Source organism: Euprymna scolopes, chromosome 1 (genome assembly GCF_053919585.1).
Source record: "Euprymna scolopes isolate OS-2025 chromosome 1, ASM5391958v1, whole genome shotgun sequence".
Classification (NCBI taxonomy): domain Eukaryota; kingdom Metazoa; phylum Mollusca; class Cephalopoda; order Sepiida; family Sepiolidae; genus Euprymna; species Euprymna scolopes.
Window position 1 is genome coordinate 193,311,001 of NC_136482.1, and position 23,317 is coordinate 193,334,317.

Genomic DNA, 23,317 nt, shown 5'->3' on the forward strand with positions numbered 1-23,317 from the left:
AAAATACAATGTCTTATCCTGCAAACTTTATTTTTTATTATATTTTTCTGTCAAAGAATAATGAGAAAAAGCACATCCTAGATGCTAAGCCTCAAATAAATTAATTATTTATCAACATATTAACCATTTTTTAAAAATATCTTAAAGCAACCTTTTGTCCCCCCCCCCCCGAGGAAGTCAATTCTTTGATCTTAAAAGGAGTTATGGCTCTAGTAACATGAATTATGTTCCTCCACAAGGCATCCTTTGAAGTAAATTGCTTTCCTCCCTCATAAATTTCTCTTTTTAATACTGACCAGAGATATTCAATGGGGTTAAAGTCTGGAGAACAAGGTGGCCAGGTCATGAGTTTCCTCAACGAATCTTATAGATTCAAGGAAAGCTGCAGTTGCCCCTGGTAGAATGGGATGGTACATTGGCATGTATAAAAATAATCTGAAAGTGACGTGACAATGGTAAGTCATGACGACAAACAATTATCCAAAAAGGTTATGTACGCATTGCTGGTAAGCTTTACACACTCTGGCACTCAGCATGGTTCAACCAACTTATCCCCAATGATTCCTGCCCAAAACATGATGCCTCCACCTCCTTGTTGGCGATGAACTCTGTAACGTGTCAGAGTTCCGTTCGGATTTCAAACTTAGGTCCATCCGGACCGTCAAGAGTAGCATGGACCTCATCCGTAAATAGGACATGTTGGAAATCCATTTTCATGTAATTCTAAGCCATTCGGTTTTTCCTATGTTGTTTCCTCAATTGAGGCATTGGAAGAGGTTTGATGTTTCTTGCAATCTTATTCAACACATTGTATTGGGCATGGCTGGATCTTGAAACGATTTCAGCTTTTGCAAAAACGGAAGCACTGGTGCTGTTTGTGTTTCGGTTGACTTCTCCATGAATTTTCCGAATATCACGATCTAAAAGGTTTCTCCTGGTGCGCTTATTTTTCTGGATTTGGTGTTCGGGTTGTTCAAGAATGAAGGCAAGGTTCTTGGATCCCTTTCCAGCTCCATGGCTAAATCTTTGATGGACAATCCTTCTGCGAATCTAATAACAATCCTTTGCTTTTCGATAACCTTTAATCGCCTGATCTTTTGGCATTGTAAGAGATTTGCAATAAAGTGATGGACAGTATAATTTCCTTGAGAAAGAATAAAATGTTATAAATTTATGAATATCAAATGAATTTGAATAAAAATTTGGGAAATAACTAACCTTAAAGCAGTCCTTTGATGACACAATTGTCATTTTTTTGTGACATATATTTAGTGAAATATTGATCTTTTACTAATTTGTAATAAAGCGATTGACAGTTTATATATAGCTGCACACATGACATTCATTTATTTAACTCAATTTGTTATATCTGGGCTAGTGCAATAGCCACTAGTCTATCCCTTTTAGACAGGGTACAAATGAGTCTCTAACATTGTAGGTCCTGCGCTGTCCACCAAGTTCTAACCTCTGTGGCTGCAGTATTACATCCCTGTGTTTGTTTTACAGGTACTTTCATGGAACGTGCTCTACTGAGCTTACTCCACTTATACACCCCCCTTCCAACATAAATATCCTCAACTAACCCAACTAACAGCAAAATCTCACCTTTTCATAAAATCTTATTATTCAGATAGCTTTCTTCCTCCCTCCAGACCTCTTACCTTTAGAATTCTCTCCCTGCTTTGTTTCTAACTGTACAAACATGCAGAAATTTAAATGTAATGTGAACAAATATCTTACTTTTTTCTTTTTAAAAACTCTTTCTTTACCCCAAATAAGACATAATATCATTTGGAATGTAAATCACTACGATTTGGGATCATGTCTAATACAGGACTGTGTAGAGTTCAGCAGCAAGATGTCTTAGTACAGTCAGGGAAGCAGGAAACAGGTGGAATTCCAAAGTCTAGCAGTTTAATGGAAAACTATTAGAATAAAAGATCTTTCTCGCATCTGGGGACCTCAACAGTGAAGGACTGGGATTTTGCTGCTTGCCAGTTTAATCGGGGGTATGTATGTCAAGAGGGTATAACACAAGTATTATGAGGTCATCAGAGTACATTCCACTAAAATTCTTGTGAAACAAGGACAGGAATGTGATACTGTGGTGATGGGACAGAGGTTGAAGCTTGGCCAGCAGTGAGGCACCCACAACTCTTCACTTAGATTATCCACTAGAAAGAAAAAAGTGTAAAAAACAAAAAAAATTTTCTCTCACCTTGGATCTTTTTTATCATTACTTCCTTTGCCATAGATAGGCGTCACTTTGTCTCGACTGATGCCAGCTTTACATACGGGACACACCTGTCTATGGGGACGGGTTTCTAACCACTGATGTAAACAAGGCCAACTGAAAGAGAAGAGAGAGACAAAAATCAACATAAGTTATCCACAAACTTTATTCATTAATCGAATTTTTATGTTCTTTTAAATTTATTTTTTTATTTTTAAAGATTCAAAGAGCAGCAATTCTGATGATTGCTATTCAAAGGCTTATAAATAAAGTAAAGTCATAATTTCCCCTATTTCTTTGACCAGTATAGCTCTATAAACACAAGACAGATTTAGAATTTTAGTTTCGTTAGAATTTAAATTTGATACTTTATCTGTTCAGTCATTTTCTTGTTGCTTAGAAATTTGAACACAGGAATAATCCCTCACAGTAATGAGTACCCATCCTTCGACCCAGAACATTGGAAAAAATCTAATTAAGAGTCACATATGCTCAGTTCATATTATTACATCTTAATAATTATGAGGCTAATAAAAAGATTTTTCAAGCATTACTTTTCCAAAGTACAAAAAATAAAGTTCATTCTTATTTGCACATTTAATTTATAATTAAATTTAATTTCAATTGATTTTTACATATATTGGATAAAGGACTTTTTGTTTTTATTTTATTTTTTTGTTTTGGACAAAATATTTACCCACTCTTCTATTTAAGCACTGATCTTAATAATAATACCCATAAAAATTATTATATTTAAAAATACATTCCATCCTATAAAATAGGATCTTTCCTCCAGTGTTTGTTGGTTGTTTTTGTTTTACGGCATATCAACCTTTTTCAGGTTATTTAATGCCGAATCTAGTTATTTTGAGGAACGATTTTTAATGGAGTATATATATATATTTTTTTTTAAGTCAGATTCCATTTAACCCATAGTTGGGACCCTAACAGGTACTACCACTCCGGGTCAGAGTGGACCTGGGAGCAATGGCAATTAAAGGGTAGCTCCACACACCCCAATGCCCGCAAGGTGGGGCCTCACCATCGGATATAGTTTTAGGTCATATCCAGGACCCCAGTGTTTGTGAATAAACGCTTATTTTCACAATTCTTCCTCCCGCTGAAAAAAAAAATCTGTTTCTACATAAGTACGAACTACACTTAGTCATGAAATACAAATATTTAAATGTACATTATCGATTAATAATTGCATTTAATAAATCAAAAACATTACAATATTTATAGTTAAAAAAAAATGAGTAAAATACTTATAAGTGTTGCAGATGTTGGGATAACCTCTTTAGGTTCTTCATTTGTTCTAGGCAAAGCCTATGAACACGTTTTGATGAGAATAACACTTTATAAAAAACAAAGAAAAGAGTGACGATCTTAAATAAAACGATCATAAAATATGGCAACCATTTACGTGCATTGTTACAAATCTATATCTATAAAAGTGAACGTGTCTGTGTCTGTGTACATTTCCCTATGCAATAACTCTGTCAATTTTAAGTCTACAGACTTGAAATTTGATATACAGAGTACTGAGATTTGGGAAAATCTTCGTTTTCGACCAGAAATTTGGCTATTAAAGAGGCCAAAGTTCAATGATTTGACCTTTGAGAACTCTACCAGACTCCTCTGCCAATTTTGGGTATAAACAATTTAAATTTTAGATATAGGTTCCTTGGACATGGATCGAACTTAATAACTTGATTTGAGCCCAAAACAATAAATGTTAAGGAGTCATAATAGGGGTCAAAGTTTAAAAAGGATATTCAAAGATAGGGCAAGCTTTTTAATTGGTTTGGGTCGAAAATTTGAGCTATCTATATATATAAAAGTGAAAATGTGTGTTTGTATGTCTTGCAAAAACTTTCCACGCGGGTCACGGATTTTTGCCAGATCGGTATCATTTTAAACTTCCAACCTTCGCCCGACAAATATCGAAAAATTGACCAAAAATGTTAATTTCTTCACCCTGAAATCAGCAGTTTTCTACAGGGGGGGGGGTCAGCAAAAACCGTCCTCTCATGACGAGTTTGGTTCTACGCATGTGCAAATGACGTCGTAACCTGATTTATTTAAAAATTTTAAAAAACGATCAATTTTCGTGGACGTCGTTTTAGCTCAGTTGCTTAGAGCGCGGCCACATTGTCTAAAGGTTTTGGGTTCGAATCATGGTGAGATGTCTTTTTTTTTTTTTTTTTTTCGATTTTTTAAATTTTAATATTGAAGCAGTTATTTAAGCCATTTTTGTTTTTCCGATTTTTACATTTAACATCGTTCGTTTGCCTTACGTTAGTTTTTTTTTGTGGTTTTTTTTTTTTCGATTTTTTTAAATTTTAACTTTTATATAATATTTAATTTTTATTTAATATTTAAAAATATTTACTTCGCTTATTCTTATGTTTTTTTTTTCCCCAATCTTTTCCTCCTCCACAGTATGGGTTCGAACCTGCCTTCCTACAACCACTTTTTTTTTTTTTTTGCTCAACACACACCTCCAAACACCCGGGCAATGCCGGGCTGAAATGTTAGTTCCATATAATTTAGGTATTGCAATGGAATACTTTGCTCTGCTTCAAAAACTACAAATTTTTATTGCAAAAGTTTCATGTTGGGGTGCTTGTTTGGAATGCTACCAAAAATCGAAAAATCAAATTTCAACTAAAAGCAATATTATCTACTCAATTGTTATTTTGAAATTTTACTTAAACAAGGGAAGTAATTCATAATTTGAAATCTATTATTTAAGTAAAACTTGCAATTTTCTTTCAAAAACAATTTTTATTAATAATTAATTTTCTACTTTACCATTTTTCATAATTTTTGGATATTTTACTAATTTCGATATGACACTTAAGTAGATAACATTCGCTTTTAGTTGAAATTCAAGTTTTCAATTTTTGTTATTATTCTGGACAAGCACGCATGCTGGTTAAACTAGAGATTTGATTTTAAATCAAATGAACCAGTTTACAAACTTTAGCAAACGAACATAAAAAACTTAAACGTTTGGCATTTACAAAATGACAAAAAATCTGCATACACAAAGATGGCGTTAAAGTCTTGTTCTTTAATTAATCTATAATAATCTTTAGTGTTTCAAAAAGAAAGGCGAAACGGATTCCTGGCAAAAGTACGTTTTATATTCTAACAAGATACCACTTAACAAGCACAAAGGCCACACGAGGATACAGATAGCTGTATATATGAATATAACCATAAAATATGCATCAAAACCAGAGGATTTAAGGTGCAGTGATTGGGAATAGTTTTGTTTTTGCCTTCTCAGGCAACAATGAAAAGACTGTACATGAAACTTCAAAAGAAACGAGAACTATGTCCATATATACATATTAAGTGTCCTATTTCTTTGCATTTGATTCTTGACATGCACACTCAACAGTTATATAGAACAGTTTTCTTTCTAGAGTAAAGTAACAATATTAGACTGGAAATGATCTCAAGTAAATTTATAGAAAATAAAACAAGACTTGATTTAAATGATTCGTCTAATGTCATTAACTCTTTTTTGTTCGTTTAATGTTGAAACACTAATGACAGATTTTGTTAAATGTACAATGTAATTTTTTTTCTCTGGATCTTAATGTCGATGAACCCGATCGAAAAATACGTGTATCAGTGTAAGATTTTATTCAGAAATGTGATGCGAGCAACTGAAAAAGTTTAAGTGACAAAATAAAATCTTTAATAGCATTTTGATTTTAAAGATGCTCGGCATGTTTTAAAAGGTTTGAGATTTCAAAATTTTCTTCACTGACTCCTATTTCTTTCCGTACTGGACTTCTGTGATGAGCATAGTCAGTTGAATAAAATTGAGAGGGAGAAAGATAGAGAGTGGTTAAGTGAGACAGATGGTAGGAAACAGAAGCAGAGAGAGAGAGAGAGAGAGAGAGAGACAGACAGACAGACAGACAGACAGAGAAACAGAGTGAAAAAGAGAGAGGAACACTGAAAGAGAGAGAGAGAGAGAGAGACAGACAGACAGACAGACAGACAGACAGAGTGAGAGAGAGAGAGAGAGAGAGAGAGAGAGAGAGAGAGAGAGAGAGAAACAAAAAACTCTAAAATTGTAACAACAGTAAAAAAAACCTGTTTACGGTTTTCAGAAAGAAGTAAATTCAAAATGTGAACTCAATGTATTCCTTTAAAGCTGACCTACAGTTTAAGCTTGCTTATCTGATCAGCTTTAAGCTGTGAAATGCTATTGATAGATTTGTTTTTTCCCCAACCAGTCACTTAGTGTTTTATTTATTTATTTTGTGTGTGATGTCATTCTGGAGAGATATCTGAGACGAAGTGGTTGTTTCAACGAATTTCAGTCAAAATATTTGTTTCACTATTGGCGAGTTTTCCAAAATTTTTACTTTCTTTTTCTATTCAATTTGACATTCTTACTTTTTCTTCATTTCTGCAAATTATCCAATTTTCAATGTTTCAAAATAGAAGTCTTTAAAAAGTTATAAAACTTAAGCTATTGTTATTATCTGCATAAACCGATTCTACTTATCAAAAAGACAATCCTAATGCACCCTGATCACACCCACTTTATTATGGAGTCGCATTTCAAATTGGTCATAATAGATCAATAGCCGACACCAACAATCAATAAAAAAAAAAAAAAAGAAAACAGAAGAGAAACATTTCAGATTGATAAAAATCGATATACGACATAATCATGTTGACACACCGGTTCTTGTTAGATCACCGAAGTTAAGCAACATTGAGCCTGGTTAGTATCAGGTGGGTGACCATTTGGGAATTCTAGGTGCTGTATGTGCTCTCTGCTTATCTTAGCACTGTTTCCAGTCATCCTGAATATATATATACATATACACTTTACTATAATAATTAAATACCTACAAACACTAGTGTTTCATCCTTTCGGGAATCTTCAGTCCAGGGTGTCACGATTAATACGATTCGAACCCCACATCATGAGACATCTTTGGCTCGATTAGCGAAGACCTAATCCATTCGGCTACCATTAACCGCGTTAAATAACGTCGAATTTAAACATTTTAATTTTAAATGTTCATTTACGTCAGTCAGAGAGTGATCTAATCGTTATACGATGATCTATGCATGATCTATATATATATATATATATATATATACACACACACACATTCCACTTGCCACTGGTATCTAACAATTTTAACTCAGGAGAGGTGTGGTTAGAAATTGCGCAACTCTTATCACAAAAATTTCATTTATGATGGGTATTCACACTCTGTCAAGACTGAAGGAGACTTTACGTTTACCTGAAAAAAATCATAAACATTGTATAGGTAGATTCTGTACATAAAAAGTGAATCAATTCACAAATTGACCGTAGAATAAGAAAATACCCCCCACCCTCACACACACAAGTTAACAATACAGAATTATACAAATAAGAAATGCACATCTAACTTTGCAAATATTTGAGAATCAGACTTTTTTTTTTGATTACTCGAGGCTCTAATAACCTTCAACGTTCTGACTGGTACACGTGTAAGGTATCATGGGAACATATTACCATTAGTCTGCTTCCCTGCAGACTACAACATGGTAGTCTTCAAGTCCAATATTAACAAATATTTGTTCAAGCTGTCCTCTTAATCAAATTCTGTCCCTTCCATTCATCGTTTCCAATCCTCTCAAGCCCAAAATGTCAAAGTCAAAAGGCTGTCTGAAAATGACGCCAGGTAGTTAACGGGAAGTAGGGAGCGCTAGTTTTCTTTTTTCCCAAGCCGTGCATCTGTACATTTCTATCGTGAACGTTTGTATAATTTCTACCATTTTTTAAATTTAATTATTTTTCTATGTAACTGCTCTTGAATTAAAATTTTTTTTTATTTTTCAAGATTATATAAAAATTATGCTGAAAGTTTCACAATCATTCAAGCAAGGAAAATATTAGGATCTTACATATAAAAATCATGCAAAATCTGTAATCTAAAAAAAAAAAAAAAATTTTTTTGCAATTATAATTTTTTTGTGTGAAAATATTAAATAAACAATGCTTAATTCAATGATAATAAAGGTAGTTTGAGAAATTAATTTTTCTTTGAGTTATATTGGAAAAAATAAAAACGAATGACAATACAAAGTCATTGATATCATTTTGATTTAAAAGATGGTTGGCATCGTTAAAGAAACGAGGAATATTGCGAGCAGAAAGCAATTTCATTAAGAAATTTTGTCTTAATATTTAACTGGTTTTCAAAACTCATTTTTTTACCAATTCCAATAATCAGATCATAATCGAGTACAATGGGTGACTCAACGGTTCATTTTTTTTTTTTTTTTTTTTTAATAAATTCTTTTAAATATAAAAATATATTTTCACACATTTTATTACAAAGAATTTAGTAACAAACATAATAACCTTGGCCTTCGGGACAAGATCAAAGTGTAGTATCTGTTCTTCAGATGCTGCACTTCAATTTCTTGTTCTCTGTCAGTGGAGGAGACAATTTTTATTTTTGTTCCTTTTCTCCACGTTAAAAAACGACCCTGGTGTCTAACTCTGTCCCGTGGGGAGGCATTGTAAATAGGAACATAATGAGATTTGGTGGAGTGGAAAAAATAATTCAACACTTTTCATTTTGGGTAATTTCTGGGGGTTATTTGCATTAATTTTGTGGTACAAGCAAAAAACAAAACATATATATATAGTTTTTATTATGAAAAAAAATGTAAAATGACATTTTACATGATTGGAAAAACAAAAACCACAAATACTAGAAATATTAAAAACAGACAAATATTAATTAAATGTTCTTTAATGTGGAAATACAGACTTAATAATGTTTGAATTTTTTTTTTTTTTTTTAATATTTTGATTATTTGAATCATAATTGCATTTACATTTCATCCAATGTAATCTTTGACCGTTTTTGGGTGTTGAACAATGTTTTTTAAAATTCATTAGAATAGAGCGTTCTCATACTACTAGCAGAGATTGAGTAGAAGTGTTAATTCATCTTATAATCACCTGTTGTAAGGTTTGAACCTTCAAGCCTTAGAATGGAACCAACATTTAGGAGCTTTAAACCTAATTTTGCTTAGATATGTAATATCATTACAGAATTATTATATATCCATATTATATTTCATTTTATCGGTTTGCTTGTTCCACTTTTTCTTATTTTTAAACTACCAAGCTGATCCTGGCTGAAATTTTGTATGATATGTATGAGAAATTCTTATAAGGTGCAGCAAACTAAGTATTATGGTATGCGTTCAATGCACAATTAGTAGCATTACAAGCATATGCTGTATTTTCGTGAACATCGGCAATATTACAGACCTAATGTGCTTCAACAAGTCATATATTTTTTATTTGTTGGTCAATTTTTAAAAGAATTATATTGATGGAAAGAGAATAGAATAAGCATTCCAATGATGTCAATTCATTTTTATTTTATGCGTTCAATATTTTTATGCTCAAAGTTAAAAATGAAAAATTGGTAAAAAATGACAACAAAAAGGGAAACAGTTTTTCAATGTTTACCTTTCATACATTACGTTTGGATACACATGCGCGGGGTTAAATTTGATTGGATATGGCTGAAATTTTACAGGCTATATAAACAAAGAAGCCCATCTCTACTGGTGTTTGATTTTTATTTTTACGACCGCAGGAAGCAAAGTTACGACCGAGCAAAGTTGAAGAATATTTCAAAATTGATAAGATAAATCAATATATATAATCCATTTTCATATAGATAATAGTTTCAGAATTATTTTCATATATGATATGTAAATATTTGATAATTATTAACTGCGCGGAATTTTCTTTAAAATGTTATCTTTTATAGAAATCAAATCCGCTTACAGAAAAACGGTCGCTAAGCGCGCCAGGTGCTGACTGCTGAGCTTACTAAAGTATTCTCTTAAAAATAGAAAACTGCGTTTCTGCTTTCGTCTTACTAGACTAGTCATTTTTTATTCAGAGTTCGTCAATTTAAAAAAATTATTTTCAAGTTTTTCAAATTTGATTTCCAATTTTGTTGTTTTTAACGCTTTTAGTAAACATGCACTAAAAGCGTTAAAAAACAACAAAATGAACTAAGTACATGCGTTTATCTTCTTATTTGTACTTAAGGTAGAATTGTGTTTTTTAGTGGTAAAAAAACAAAAAAAACAAATAAAAAGGTACTTGTGGACTTATGCTACCATGCTGAAATAATAACATTATTATTTAGAAACCCATTCTTAACATGGGGAAGGAAGGATGTTTTTTGTTAACTATTCTGTACTTTTACCTAACAAATAAATAAAACGATATCGTGAAACTTGAATTTATTTTTAACTCATTGTCAAAACCATTTTTTTGAATCTGTAAAACAAACCCGTTTTTTATGAGGATATCTAAATAATAATAATTAGGCGGTTCGATAAGGAATTTCATTGTTGATGCATTTTGTAAATTTTTACCTTATCTCCACCTTAACATTTTTCTTTAAAATGACTACCTTTTAAGGTTTTCGGGTATGCTGAAAACGAATATTGCATTTAAATTTTCCGCAAATAAGTAGCTTTCCGGATATTAAGCAATGTCATTTCTTACGCTATTGCTGGTGGCCATCTTGGTATGCGCTTTGTGCATAGTTTCTCGGGGTTGCGCTTGCGCGTACCAAGATGGCCACCAGCGATAACATAAGAAATGGCATTGCTAAATATCCGGAAAACTACTTATTTGTAGAAAATTTAAACGCGATATTCGCTTTCAGCATACCCTAAAACCTATAGAAGTAATCATTTTAAATGTTAAGGTGGAAACAAGGTAAAAAATTACCATTTTATTTCTTTGTTTACATAATGGAATTTTCAGTAAAACAACAATAGAAATAACAAAAATTGCCATCAACTGGTGAATATATAGTTGTTGCTTATCAGGATTCCTGGTATCCTGGTACTGTGAAAGTTACATCGAGAATTTATGTAGAGTACGATTTATAGTTGCATCTCAGAAAATAGGGGTATATTTTGGGCCAGATAGAGAGGATTTACAAAATTGAAAATTGGACTGGTCCCAAAAGTTCTGGTCGACTATGGGAATTTCCATCTTTTACAGAAATCCAAAATCTATACAAAAAAATTTTGATTTATTTCTGAGATTAATTCATATCTACTCAATTTTTTTTTCTTTGAGGGGAGTAGTAAATACCGGCCATGAATGCTCTTTAGGAATTCAATGGCTACACCCAAGATTAAGCTCTCCTTTGGTGAGGAGGCAGGAAAATGCCTATTCTCAATAAAGCTATATTTAAATACCACTATAATACTTAGTTTTGTTTATAAATAGACACCCACTGTCTGATACCATGTGTTTTATATTGGTTATCATCTGAGTTCTCACTAGGGTTATGATAGAGGGGCACCATTTACGTTTTGGTGTATAACATAAAAAAGAGATTCCGTGTGTGTATGATTGTCTCTAATATAAATGGTTGTGTGTTTGATTATCATAAAGGGAATCGTGTGTGCGACATGCAATTTCAGAACCTACCTCTGCTTCTTCAAAACGGACCATCTGGAAATTTCTCATCCTGGAGGGAGACTTGATACCTGTTTGACGAAGATTTATCACTCCAAGACGATGAATGGGTTTTATAGTTTTTATTTCACTTTCCCCAGAGGTCCTGCAGGAGGTGGAAGTGAAATCGGCTTGTGTGGGTTCTTCTTCACACACGTCAGCGTTCGTCTCCCCCCTCCCCAGTTAAGAGGGGGAGACAACGGAAAAACCGCCCGTCTTCTTCAAAGCCCAAATCAAATCTCACCGGTCTAGCCAACCTGCCTGACCACGTCACATATACGTAATCTGGTCAGCTGACCTTCGGTTCTTGTAAACGTGTCTACACTCCACGTTCACTCACCTCTCTCTCTCTCTCTCTGTAACACATGTGCCAGTTTTAAAAAAATGAAATTTGTACATCTGAATTTATAATTCTTGACTTATGGTAAAGAGATACATCAGATTTGATTGCATAATCAGAAAGAGCACACAATTTTACATAAGACTGCCAAGTTTCATGAGAATAACTTGAAAAATAAATAAATGGTGGCGAAATTACCGAATTTCTTGAAATGTTGCAGTCCGTAATTTAGCCCACTCTTTCTAAAGAAAAATGTCCACGGAAAAGCCTAAATTTTGGCACTTAAAATTCTCATAACATTTGAACTACTGATGGTATTTGCATGATTCAAACGGTTTCAAGCATCTTTTACATAGTTCTTTTCATGCAAGTTGATAAAATAACAATTATCTAAAAAGAAAAAAATCAACTTGTAATGTTACAATTAGGAGTGAATCACAATATCCCAATTTACTCTGGAAGTTTGGCATAAAGCACTCATTCTAAATCAACAGCCTTTAAATTTCATCGGTTTTTAATGGGCTAAAAAGTCTAATCTTATATAATGTATGTTATTATTTTGTCATCTAACAACTCATCAGTGTAGCTGAACATAACGAGATTCAAAACCAATACCCTTGAGCTTGAAGATATGTATATATAGTCAGACACGCACACACACACACACACACACACACACACACACACACACACACACACACACACAGCATCTCTGCCGCCAATATATACTTTGGTTCCGTCTGTAATGTCAACAATAAAATACCTATTTTTTTTGTAAATATTTTTGGCATCTTAAATAATAATAAAAAAACAAAACTTAATTATAGATAAAAGTAATTTATTTAGTGGTAAGTTATTTTGTGAGTCTCTGTCCCCACAAAAAAAAAAACATCTCAAATACTAGATGGAAAGTAAAGGAAGGATAATTGTAGGTATCCTGACTATCTGTACAAAGAAAATTGTTTTGAAAAAAAAAAAAAAAATGCAACAAGATCCAGGCATATTGATGTGGACCTTTGCAAGACGGATAAGCACAGGAGTGATGACTAGAAGTACAGAATGAGGATCTTTGCTACTCCTCATACAAGATTTTGCAAGGGTCAACTACTTACAGCTAAGGCCCAAGAGAACCACCTTATGAAAATCAAAAAACTTCAACAAAATCAGACACACTGTTGAACCTGGAATGCTTGCTCAAGTTTAAAAATTTTTTTAGGGATGTTTCAAGCCAAGATCATGTTATGCAAGCTCACATCTTCAAAAAAAGGGATATAGGCTCAATTCAGTTGGTTATATTGAGTTGCTGTCTACTGTCGTCAAACTGTGATAACAGTCACAGAAACAAGTGGTCAAGGGTGGCATGTGCGACGCTCAAACTCGAAACCTGGACAATAGTACACAAAAAGGCGTCATATGCTCAAACGAGACCACATCTTAATTTACATATGTCGAATTTGAGCATATAAAAGCCCATATTTCTTGGATTGGAGAGGAGATTTTTTTTGCTCACTCAGAGTCATTTTGGACGTACTTTGCGTATCAGTGGAAAAAAGAATGATGGATTATCTTTTTCATACAGTTAACTCACATGTCAGAGGGAGAAAAGTATGACAAATTTTTTTTTGTGCACGAAACAGTATTTGGCAGTTCAAAACTTCAATTTCAACACTTTAAGCTATTCCGGCCATTATAATGGTGAAAATACGACTAAACAGCGACATCGTGAAGCCATTCACTGGCAAGGGAGACGTAGTAGCGTGATTGAAGTTAAAGTTGGTTGTGAAGCTTCAAAGGATAGATAATGTGGCAAGCCAGTTGCCATTGTATCTGGAGGAGGATGCATTAGCCCTCTACTTAGAAATAAGTGAGATTGACCAATTGAACGTTAAGCGAATAGACTTGATTAAAAGAGACATTCACAGATGGTGCATTCACAGCCTACAGGAAGTTAACCATGGTGAAATGGGTTGGCGAGCAGGTGGACGTGTACAATATCAGACGGTTGATTGGACTGGCTGGTTTTGAAGGAGTCGGACTAGAACAACTTGCCAACTCAGGATTCCCTGATGCCATTTCCATTGAACTCCAGCAGGCATAAAAAATTGAGACCCTAATAGCAAGAGCAAGGGTGTTTACATCAACCAGGCACCAAAGCCTTCACGTGGTTGCAGCCGGGAGTCCATCAAATGGTAAATCTGCTGTTCCTACCAGGGGTAGCCCTGGCACAGGAGTAAACTGCTTTAAATCTGGCCACAAAGGACACATAGCGAGAAATTGTCGAAGATGTGGAACCTAATGCTACCGATGCAGTAAGGTTGGAGACTGGACTCATGTCTGTTCGGTAAACAAACAAAGGGATGAGGCATAAGTGCCAGCCTACTCCCCACCAAGATGTAAATGCGTCGCTCACAGAGATTGTCATCTACATTGATGGAATGCGATGTTCGGCATTAATGAACACAGGATGCTCACATATAATAATAATAATAATAATAATAGATGTGAATCAAAGACTTCACGACTGAGACAATTTTTTTATTTTTGTATCTTTTCTCCACGTTAAAAAACGACTTTGGTGCCTAACTGTCCAGTGGGGAGGCATAGTAAATAGGTACAAGTGCAGTCTGAATCAACAAAGTTTCCATGTGTGCGGCTATTTCCATCAGTGAACCGGACTTTACTGCTATGTTTGACTATCAGAAGAGAGCATGAATAGCAGCATGGAAATGGGTAGATAACTGCCCACCCGAAGGACTGCATAATGGCATGTCAGAATATCAAGTGGCTGCAGAGTTTTGGATAGATTATGATCAAGAACTCTGGGCATAGATCGACAAGGGTTGGCTTGTGCCATACCTGGAAGACAGACTTGAACCTCCCAAGGGATTAATTCCATTGATGGCGGCCGTGATGCAGTGGAATAAGGCAAAAGTGCGACCAGTGATCGACCATCGCAAACGCAACAATTTCATATAAATGCATTTGCAGCATTTTTCAAGGTGTTCACACGTAATTGTCTACAAAGGTAAAATCGCATATTTTGGAGAAGTGGTCAGATGGGGGGGGGGAGCGTAACGGAAGGTATTAATCTACAATAATACCAAAGAAATATTGCAATGTATTCATTATTAACAGTCCTAGATTTCGATTTCAGTTTTTAGTACGGAAAATACATTGCAATTCAGCTTTGAATTCTCCAACTTCTTTTCTTTTTATGAATACATGGCATTTTTAAGGAATTGCAGCATATTTATGTGCATTTACTGCAGATTTTCAGTAGCATATTCTGATTCATTGCACAAAAATAAACTTATATGGAAAATTTCATTGCTTAGTCTTGTGTTTTAACAAAGATATAACATTTTTACTGAAAAAGTAGTGTAAAAAATGTGACAAAACGTATATGGTCTTAAAGAGGAAAAATATCCAAACGTGTGAGGCACAAAAATAATCATAACTTTGTTAATTTGAATTAAATTTAAAAAGATTCTTCCTTAGCTAATCAAGTTCTTCCTATGCATGCCATCATTGAAATATGTTAAGCTATTTCAATTTTTTCATGTGTATTGCTAATTAAAAAAGCACAACTCTTGACCATACATGCAAATATTAGTGTAGATGGAGAGATAGTAGGCTTTGATTAAGGCCAGCAGTTTTGTAGGCATGTCATAGACACGCATGACCTTCCAAAGGGACCCACAGTCATCAGAGTCAAATGCAGCAGCAAAGTCCATAAAGCAGACGATAGTCTTTTGCTGGTAACTCCAGTGATGCTCGAGTATTCTTTGGAGAGTGAAAATCTGGTTAGTAAACCCTCAACATGGGAGAAATCTACATTGGTTGTCTTTGTCTCTTTGAAACCGCTTCAACAGGATGGTTACTGCAATAATTACTGCAACAGCATTTATCACCTTTCTTGTAAAAGGAAAGTAGGACAGCATCGCCCCAGTCTTGAGAAACAATTTCAGTTTCCCAGACATGCGTGAAGATTTAGTGGAGGGTTGGGACCAGTAGATCTGAGGAATATCTGGTGTCCAACAAGGATGCACTCTCTTGCCTACACTCTTCAATCACACCATCGACTGGATTATATTGAACATCCTGGCTAACTTTCATGGTCTAATAATAAGTCATGGTCTAACAATATGAGATCTCGATTATGCTAAGGATATTGTCATATTGTGTGAAAGCTTTGTTGACATTCAATCGGCCACTGACACGATGCCATTGTACACCTTGGAGATCAGCATGAAGATAAACAGCAATAATACAAAGTTACCAACAGCCGGCCGCCTTCCAAATGAAAAACTGGTTGTTCTCAGCACGGAAACCCTTGAAAAGTTTGATTGATTCAAATATCTTAGTTCTATCATCACCACAACAGGCAAAAAGGAGGAGGACATTTTCGACCGCATCAGCAATGCTTGTACTGCCTTCTGTTGTCTTCGATCATGGCTCCGATCTCGAAAAGAAATAAGGCTGAACACCAAAGTAAGAATATACCAGGCACTCGTCCACACTATTCATCTGTATGGCAGTGAGACCTGGCCTATACAAACTGTCTAGCTGTGAGACCTGGCCTATACAAACTGTCTAGCTGTGAGACCTGGCCTATACAAACTGTCTAGCTGTGAGACCTGGCCTATACAAACTGTCTAGCTGTGAGACCTGGCCTATACAAACTGTCTAGCTGTGAGACCTGGCCTATACAAACTGTCTAGCTGTGAGACCTGGCCTATACAAACTGTCTAGCTGTGAGACCTGGCCTATACAAACTGTCTAGCTGTGAGACCTGGCCTATACAAACTGTCTAGCTGTGAGACCTGGCCTATAGAAACTGTCTAGCTGTGAGACCTGGCCTATGCAAACTGTCTAGCTGTGAGACCTGGCCTATGCAAACTGTCTAGCTGTGAGACCTGGCCTATGCAAACTGTCTAGCTGTGAGACCTGGCCTATGCAAACTGTCTAGCTGTGAGACCTGGCCTATGCAAACTGTCTAGCTGTGAGACCTGGCCTATGCAAACTGTCTAGCGGTGAGACCTGGCCTATGCAAACTGTCTAGCTGTGAGACCTGGCCTATGCAAACTGTCTAGCTGTGAGACCTGGCCTATGCAAACTGTCTAGCTGTGAGACCTGGCCTATGCAAACTGTCTAGCTGTGAGACCTGGCCTATACAAACTGTCTAGCTGTGAGACCTGGCCTATGCAAACTGTCTAGCTGTGAGACCTGGCCTATGCAAACTGTCTAGCTGTGAGACCTGGCCTATGCAAACTGTCTAGCTGTGAGACCTGGCCTATGCAAACTGTCTAGCTGTGAGACCTGGCCTATGCAAACTGTCTAGCTGTGAGACCTGGCCTATGCAAACTGTCTAGCTGTGAGACCTGGCCTATGCAAACTGTCTGGCTGTGAGACCTGGCCTATGCAAACTGTATGGCTGTGAGACCTGGCCTATGCAAACTGTATGATTGTGAGACCTGGCCTATGCAAACTGTATGGTTGTGAGACCTGGCCTATGCAAACTGTATGGTTGTGAGACCTGGCCTATGCAAACTGTATGGTTGTGAGACCTGGCCTATGCAAACTGTATGGTTGTGAGACCTGGCCTATGCAAACTGTATGGTTGTGAGACCTGGCCTATGCAAACTGTATGGTTGTGAGACCTGGCCTATGCAAACTGTATGGTTGTGAGACCTGGCCTATGCAAACTGTATGGTTGTGAGACCTGGCCTATGCAAACTGCATGGCTGTGAGACCTGGCCTATGCAAACTGGAGGCATCTGATCATGACTGCTTCACCACAGCCTCCATGTCTGTTTGTCCCCAATGGTATAATTCGCATTTGTTGCCGGATCCACTCCCTCCAAAAATCTCTCCTTACCAGATGCCTTCATCGACACCCAGGTGACTTCATCCATGGAGTCATCGATCCAGCTCCACCACAAGGCCAAAAGAAACATTGTAATGGTCAACTCAAACCTAGCTCATGACAGTGAAGCAGGATGCTGAACTGATTCTGGGCCCCCACTTTTACAGGGGGTCCATTGTTGGAACTGCAAATGGTTCGCACTCATAACAGAGCAGCCTTGAATCATTGTGCCTGGTCAGCCAGTGTTCAGGACATATTTAGCTTGTTGGAAAGAGCTGGCTCAAACGACCCAGATGAATGAACATGTTCTCAATGGCAAGTGCTCTGACAAACTCTGAGTACTAGTACCTCCTCGACAACAATAAACCCAACAAGCAGCAAAGTCCCATCCCTACACTGTAGAGATCCCTAGATGCCATGAAGCCTTCTACTCAAATAGCTTTTTCTCCTCGGACTACTGCATTTTGGAATTCCCTCCCAGGCTCTTGCTTCCCTGACTGTACTGACATGCAAAAATTCAAGTGTAATGTAATGTAAACAAACATCTTGCTGTCCAACTTCCTAAATAGTATCCCTGCAAATCTGGTCCGATATAGTAGTCCCTCACGATTAAGTGGCCCTGTGCCTTGTTTGGGGTGAAACGTTAATAAAAAAAAAATTAAAAAATAAAAATGTTAGGGGTAGAACCTGGAATCCTGTAGGTTAATAAACAACTGCGACAGATGAGGACTTCATACAGACCAAAAAACTCTGACGTACAATCTTTGCGAGTGGTTTGCACATGTCCAACTCAACAACAACAACTTGCAACAACCAAGGATGAGCTCATTGCCAAGTGCAAACTAGTATTCTGGAGTTTCCTAAACGACACTGGGAAAATAGTGTACTGCAAGTTTAGGTCCCACCAAGAGGCCATGGTGGAGGCTCAGAGCGGCTTCTTTGATAATTTGCATTTAGTAAAAGATTCTCTAAAGATGAACTTTGAATATAGAGAATACATCAATTATTATTACGAGGGGCATTCCAAAAGTAAAGCCTCCTATCTTTTTTTTAAAGCTAAAAATGTTGAAGAGCTACAAAAACAGGGTTGGTACCATTTAAAACAACTGTTTCTGCTTCAGAATTTATTTTTTCTGCATAGTCACCACCATTTTCAATACACTTTTGCCAGAAATTTAAATATGCATCTTTGCTTCTGAAACACATCCATGACAGGGGTTAATTTCAGCCTCACACCATCAATATCTGTAACAGAAAGATGAAACTTTCAGGTCATGAATGCATAAATTCAGTCATCATTGCAATCCCCTGATTCGTACAGGCAGAATAAAAATAGGAGGCATTACTTTTGAAATGCCCATTGTATTATTATTTCTTTCTTTTATAAAAAAAAGAAAGGTGTTAAATTCGTTTTGAATACTCTGTATATTTAATCAGAAAATCAAATACAAGCATCACGAGCAACTGAGTTGAAGTATTTTTCCCCTTCAAATGAATCTGTTACTAAAAGCTGGAAGTTGAGAATCAACATTTGCAGGAGAAACAGTGAAAAAAACAAACAAAAAAAAAAAAAACAACAAAAAAAAACAATAGAAATTATGTCAAAAAATAAATTCTGGAGTACAAAAGGTTGCTTGTTTTAATGGAATCACTCCCGTCTTCATAGCTCTTCAACTTTCGTAGTTAGAAAATAATAGGAGGCTTTACTTTTGAAATGACTCTTGTGTATATATATTTTAAATAAATATTATTTTCATACCTATAGACACTGGTGTTTCATGCTTACGCAATCATCAGTGTAGGAAATGATAATTACTGCTGAGAGGGAGATATATATAATATTTGTTTATATGATAAGAGATTTTATCAGTTTCCTGTTTCCCAAAATGTCAAATTTATCCTGCATATATATATATATATATATATATATATATATATATATATATATATATATATATATATCTTATAGTGTGTAATGTGGATGCAAATTACAAATCAGTCATAATGAATGAGAAATCTCACAAATCATCCTCCACCCACAAGAAAAACAAAGAAACAACCAATTAAACGGTGTTTATTTTTATACAATCATTCTCAAATCTGATTATCCTTTTCAGTTGATCAAATGTTTTATATCGATTTGAAAATATCAGCTGCAAGAATTATTAGTGCTTTTAATCCAAAGCTTTTACAATGGAGTATGTTATTTTTACTTTTATACAGAAAACAAAATAAAAAAATAATACAGTTTTAGGTCTTCCTAAGGAGAAGGAAAGTGGAATACCATCCAGCATCCCAGTTTCTATCAATGTTTGATAAAAAAATTAAAAAATTATGCATTTGAAAACTGAATATTAAATATATGCATCATATGGTTTTCTTGTATAAGACATTTTTTTTTGGTTTCAATATGTTTTAATGTTAATCATCAAATCTTTTTTTTTTTTTCAGGGATGATCTTGGTTGCCAACTTTGCATTGCAGACATGATGCACCCATGCAGCAAATACTTATTGCACATTTCTGTAGAAATCCCATCCTAGCCAAAAATCTTGTTACACATCTGATGGAGAACTTGTTACATTTCCTCTCCCAGTGGCAGGGCTGTGTTGCAGTCATACTCATCCTTAGTTGGCTCAATGTTGACTCCTGTCGTTGGATATTGGTCATCGAGCAGGTTGCTGAAGGGTTCTTTCAATCATATTACCCAAATTGCTGATAGCTGTACTGTTTTGGTTGCAAAGTATCTTGATGCTTCCTGAGTTAATGACATCCTTGATGAGGATCCAAACAACCACGACAAGAATAACCTGGATGAGCTCTCTGGTGGTCGGCCTTAGATGATGCAATTGCGATTTTCATATTTGATTTCTTTGAACTGCTGTTCTTATCTTGAGTGTCATTTTCATAACGTTTCAGTCCCGTGGCACAGTGGAAAAATTAACAGTAAAAAAAGTTATATTTTCCTGAAGGTTGAAGGTTCAATTTTTAATGTGGGCAACCAAAAAATACAATTGCGAATCACTTAGGACCTCTACCCAGTCACGGCTGACGGTACAAGAGCATGCTACCCCTGTGAAGTAAATAAAGGGTTGCATTCAAAATTCTGTCCAAATTCCCAGAGTTCAAGAAGATACACCTGAAGAAGATTGGCGATTACATCAGTTGAAACGTTATGAAAAATGACACTCAAGATGAAAACAGTTGTCCAAAAAATCCAAAATAATACGAATAAATAATCCTCATCTCAAAAATTCAGAAATGTAATAACCATTTCATATAACCTTGCTCAAGAACACCATGGTTTGGAAAGTCAGTTGAACTTTCCCAGGATGAATACAGTTGCAAAATCAACATTTTCACAAACTTGTTATTTCTTGAGTGATGAAAAGTTTAAAAAATTTGAAATCTGCTGACAATCTCAAAATGGAAAAAAACATAGTCACCATGTGGCATACAACTAGGTTAATACTCATAAAGTTCAGGATTAAACAGTCACTCACCATCTAAAATTTTTTCTGCTGTTTCCTAAACTGTTCTTTTTCTTGATCAGATATTTTTTTTATTTTTATTTATTTATTTTATTGTATTTTCACCCCCAAACAAGGCATAGTACCACTTTGATGTAGGGCGCTACTATCTAGGCTATAATAGCAGGGACACTATTTAAGGAGTTTAGCAGCAAGATGTCTATACACAATTACACTTGAATTTTTGCATGTCAGAACAGTCTGGGAAACAGAAACACGGAAGTGAATTCTAAAGTCCAGCAGTTCTGGGGAAGAAACTATTGGAGTAAAAAGCTTTTTTATGCCTATAGTCATTTTTGCACTGTATTACTGCATTTTGATGTCATTTTCAAATAAATCATACCATAATTTAAAATAAAAACAAAAAGGAGAAAAAGGAAGTGCATCAATATATTAGTATATGCACAGTTAATTTACTTCAAGGTCTGACACATTTAACAATTGCTTTTCGTATTTTAGGTACCACCCCATCCCAACCTGAAAAAAACGTAACATAACGTGGCCAATAAACTTTAGCCGTGTTGTAACATTTCAACCACTTGGACACACACATTGTCTGTGACTTCGTCACGAAGGAAGAAATAAAGGAAAAAATATGCTTAAATATATTTTAATTTTTGCAGATCTTGAATTTATTATTATTATTATTATTATTATTATAGAGCCAATTCTCTATTGATTATTATATTGTACCCAATATATAGTAATAGTTTCAAAAGTTAAAAAAAAAAAAGTGACTTAGGTGCTATCAGTTAGAATCAAAACCAAATAATAACTCTCTAGCATTATTCATTACGATGCCACGTCCATGCGCATGCGAAAACTTCAAACATATTTAAACATATAAATATAGATTTGCACATGCATAGAAGTAATACACTTGTGTGAGGAAAGATCTCTACCAAACTACTCTGTCAATTTTTGGTCTACAGACTTGAAACTTGATATATACAGGATTTGGACTTGTGGAACAAATTTGATTTTGCTTTTAGCCAATAGAAACAGCTGCTAAAGGGTCAAAATTGAAAAAAATTGGAACTTGGCAAGTGTAAGTCGACTTTAAGTGCTCTTTTACACATGCGCAAATATACATTTATATGTTAAGCAACATTATTTTTGAACTTATATGGACGTGGCTTAGAGGGTAACAAATAAGGCTGAATCCACTGTGAAAAATTTCCCCCACTCTATATCTGTGCCTAAATCAAAACGCGGATTTCATGAGCAAAGCTTCTTTCTTAGAACTGCACGCCTGTGGAACTCTGTTCCGTCTGCCTGCTTCCCTCCGGACTACAACTTGGATGTCTTCAAGTCTAATGTTAACAAATTCCTAATGAACCGCCCCCCTAATTAAACACTTCATAAAATCTCCTCACTAACGTGATGTACTTGCAATAACCCTTATCCCTGAGTGGCTTCCGGGCCTTGATAAGTGGTGATCACTGTGTAAAAAAAAAAAAAAAAAAAAAAGAGCTATATGTTTTGGTTTCGATTCCAACTGATGACACCTAGGTCATTTTTTTTTTTTTTTTACTTTTGAAATTACTATATATTAGCTACAATAATAATCAAAAGAGAATTGACACTATAAAAATGTGTAATCTGCATAAATTAAAATATCATATTTAAGCGTATCTTATGAATGAGCAATGCTGGGCTGCCTGCTAGCTTTAAATAAACCTAGAACCCCATCCTCCAACATAGACCCCTACTACCAGGTCTCCCTCTTCAACATCAACAACCTTCCAGAGGTTGAAACCCAATTACAGGAGACGAAACCGGACATATTCTTT

At 35.3% G+C, this 23,317-nt stretch overlaps 1 protein-coding gene and 1 pseudogene across 1 annotated transcript in view; one reads left to right on the plus strand and one right to left on the minus strand.

Moving 5' to 3' along the window:
* Window positions 1-23,317, minus strand: part of LOC145278778 (E3 ubiquitin-protein ligase RNF185-like) — an 85,561-nt gene that overhangs the window by 16,332 nt on the left and 45,912 nt on the right. Inside the window, exon 2 of the mRNA XM_080130686.1 lies at window positions 2,219-2,350. Within this exon, the coding sequence (XP_079986812.1) occupies window positions 2,219-2,350 (132 nt within the window). The remainder of the gene's footprint in view (window positions 1-2,218; window positions 2,351-23,317) is intronic.
* Window positions 6,924-7,040, plus strand: LOC145285017 (5S ribosomal RNA; annotated as a pseudogene).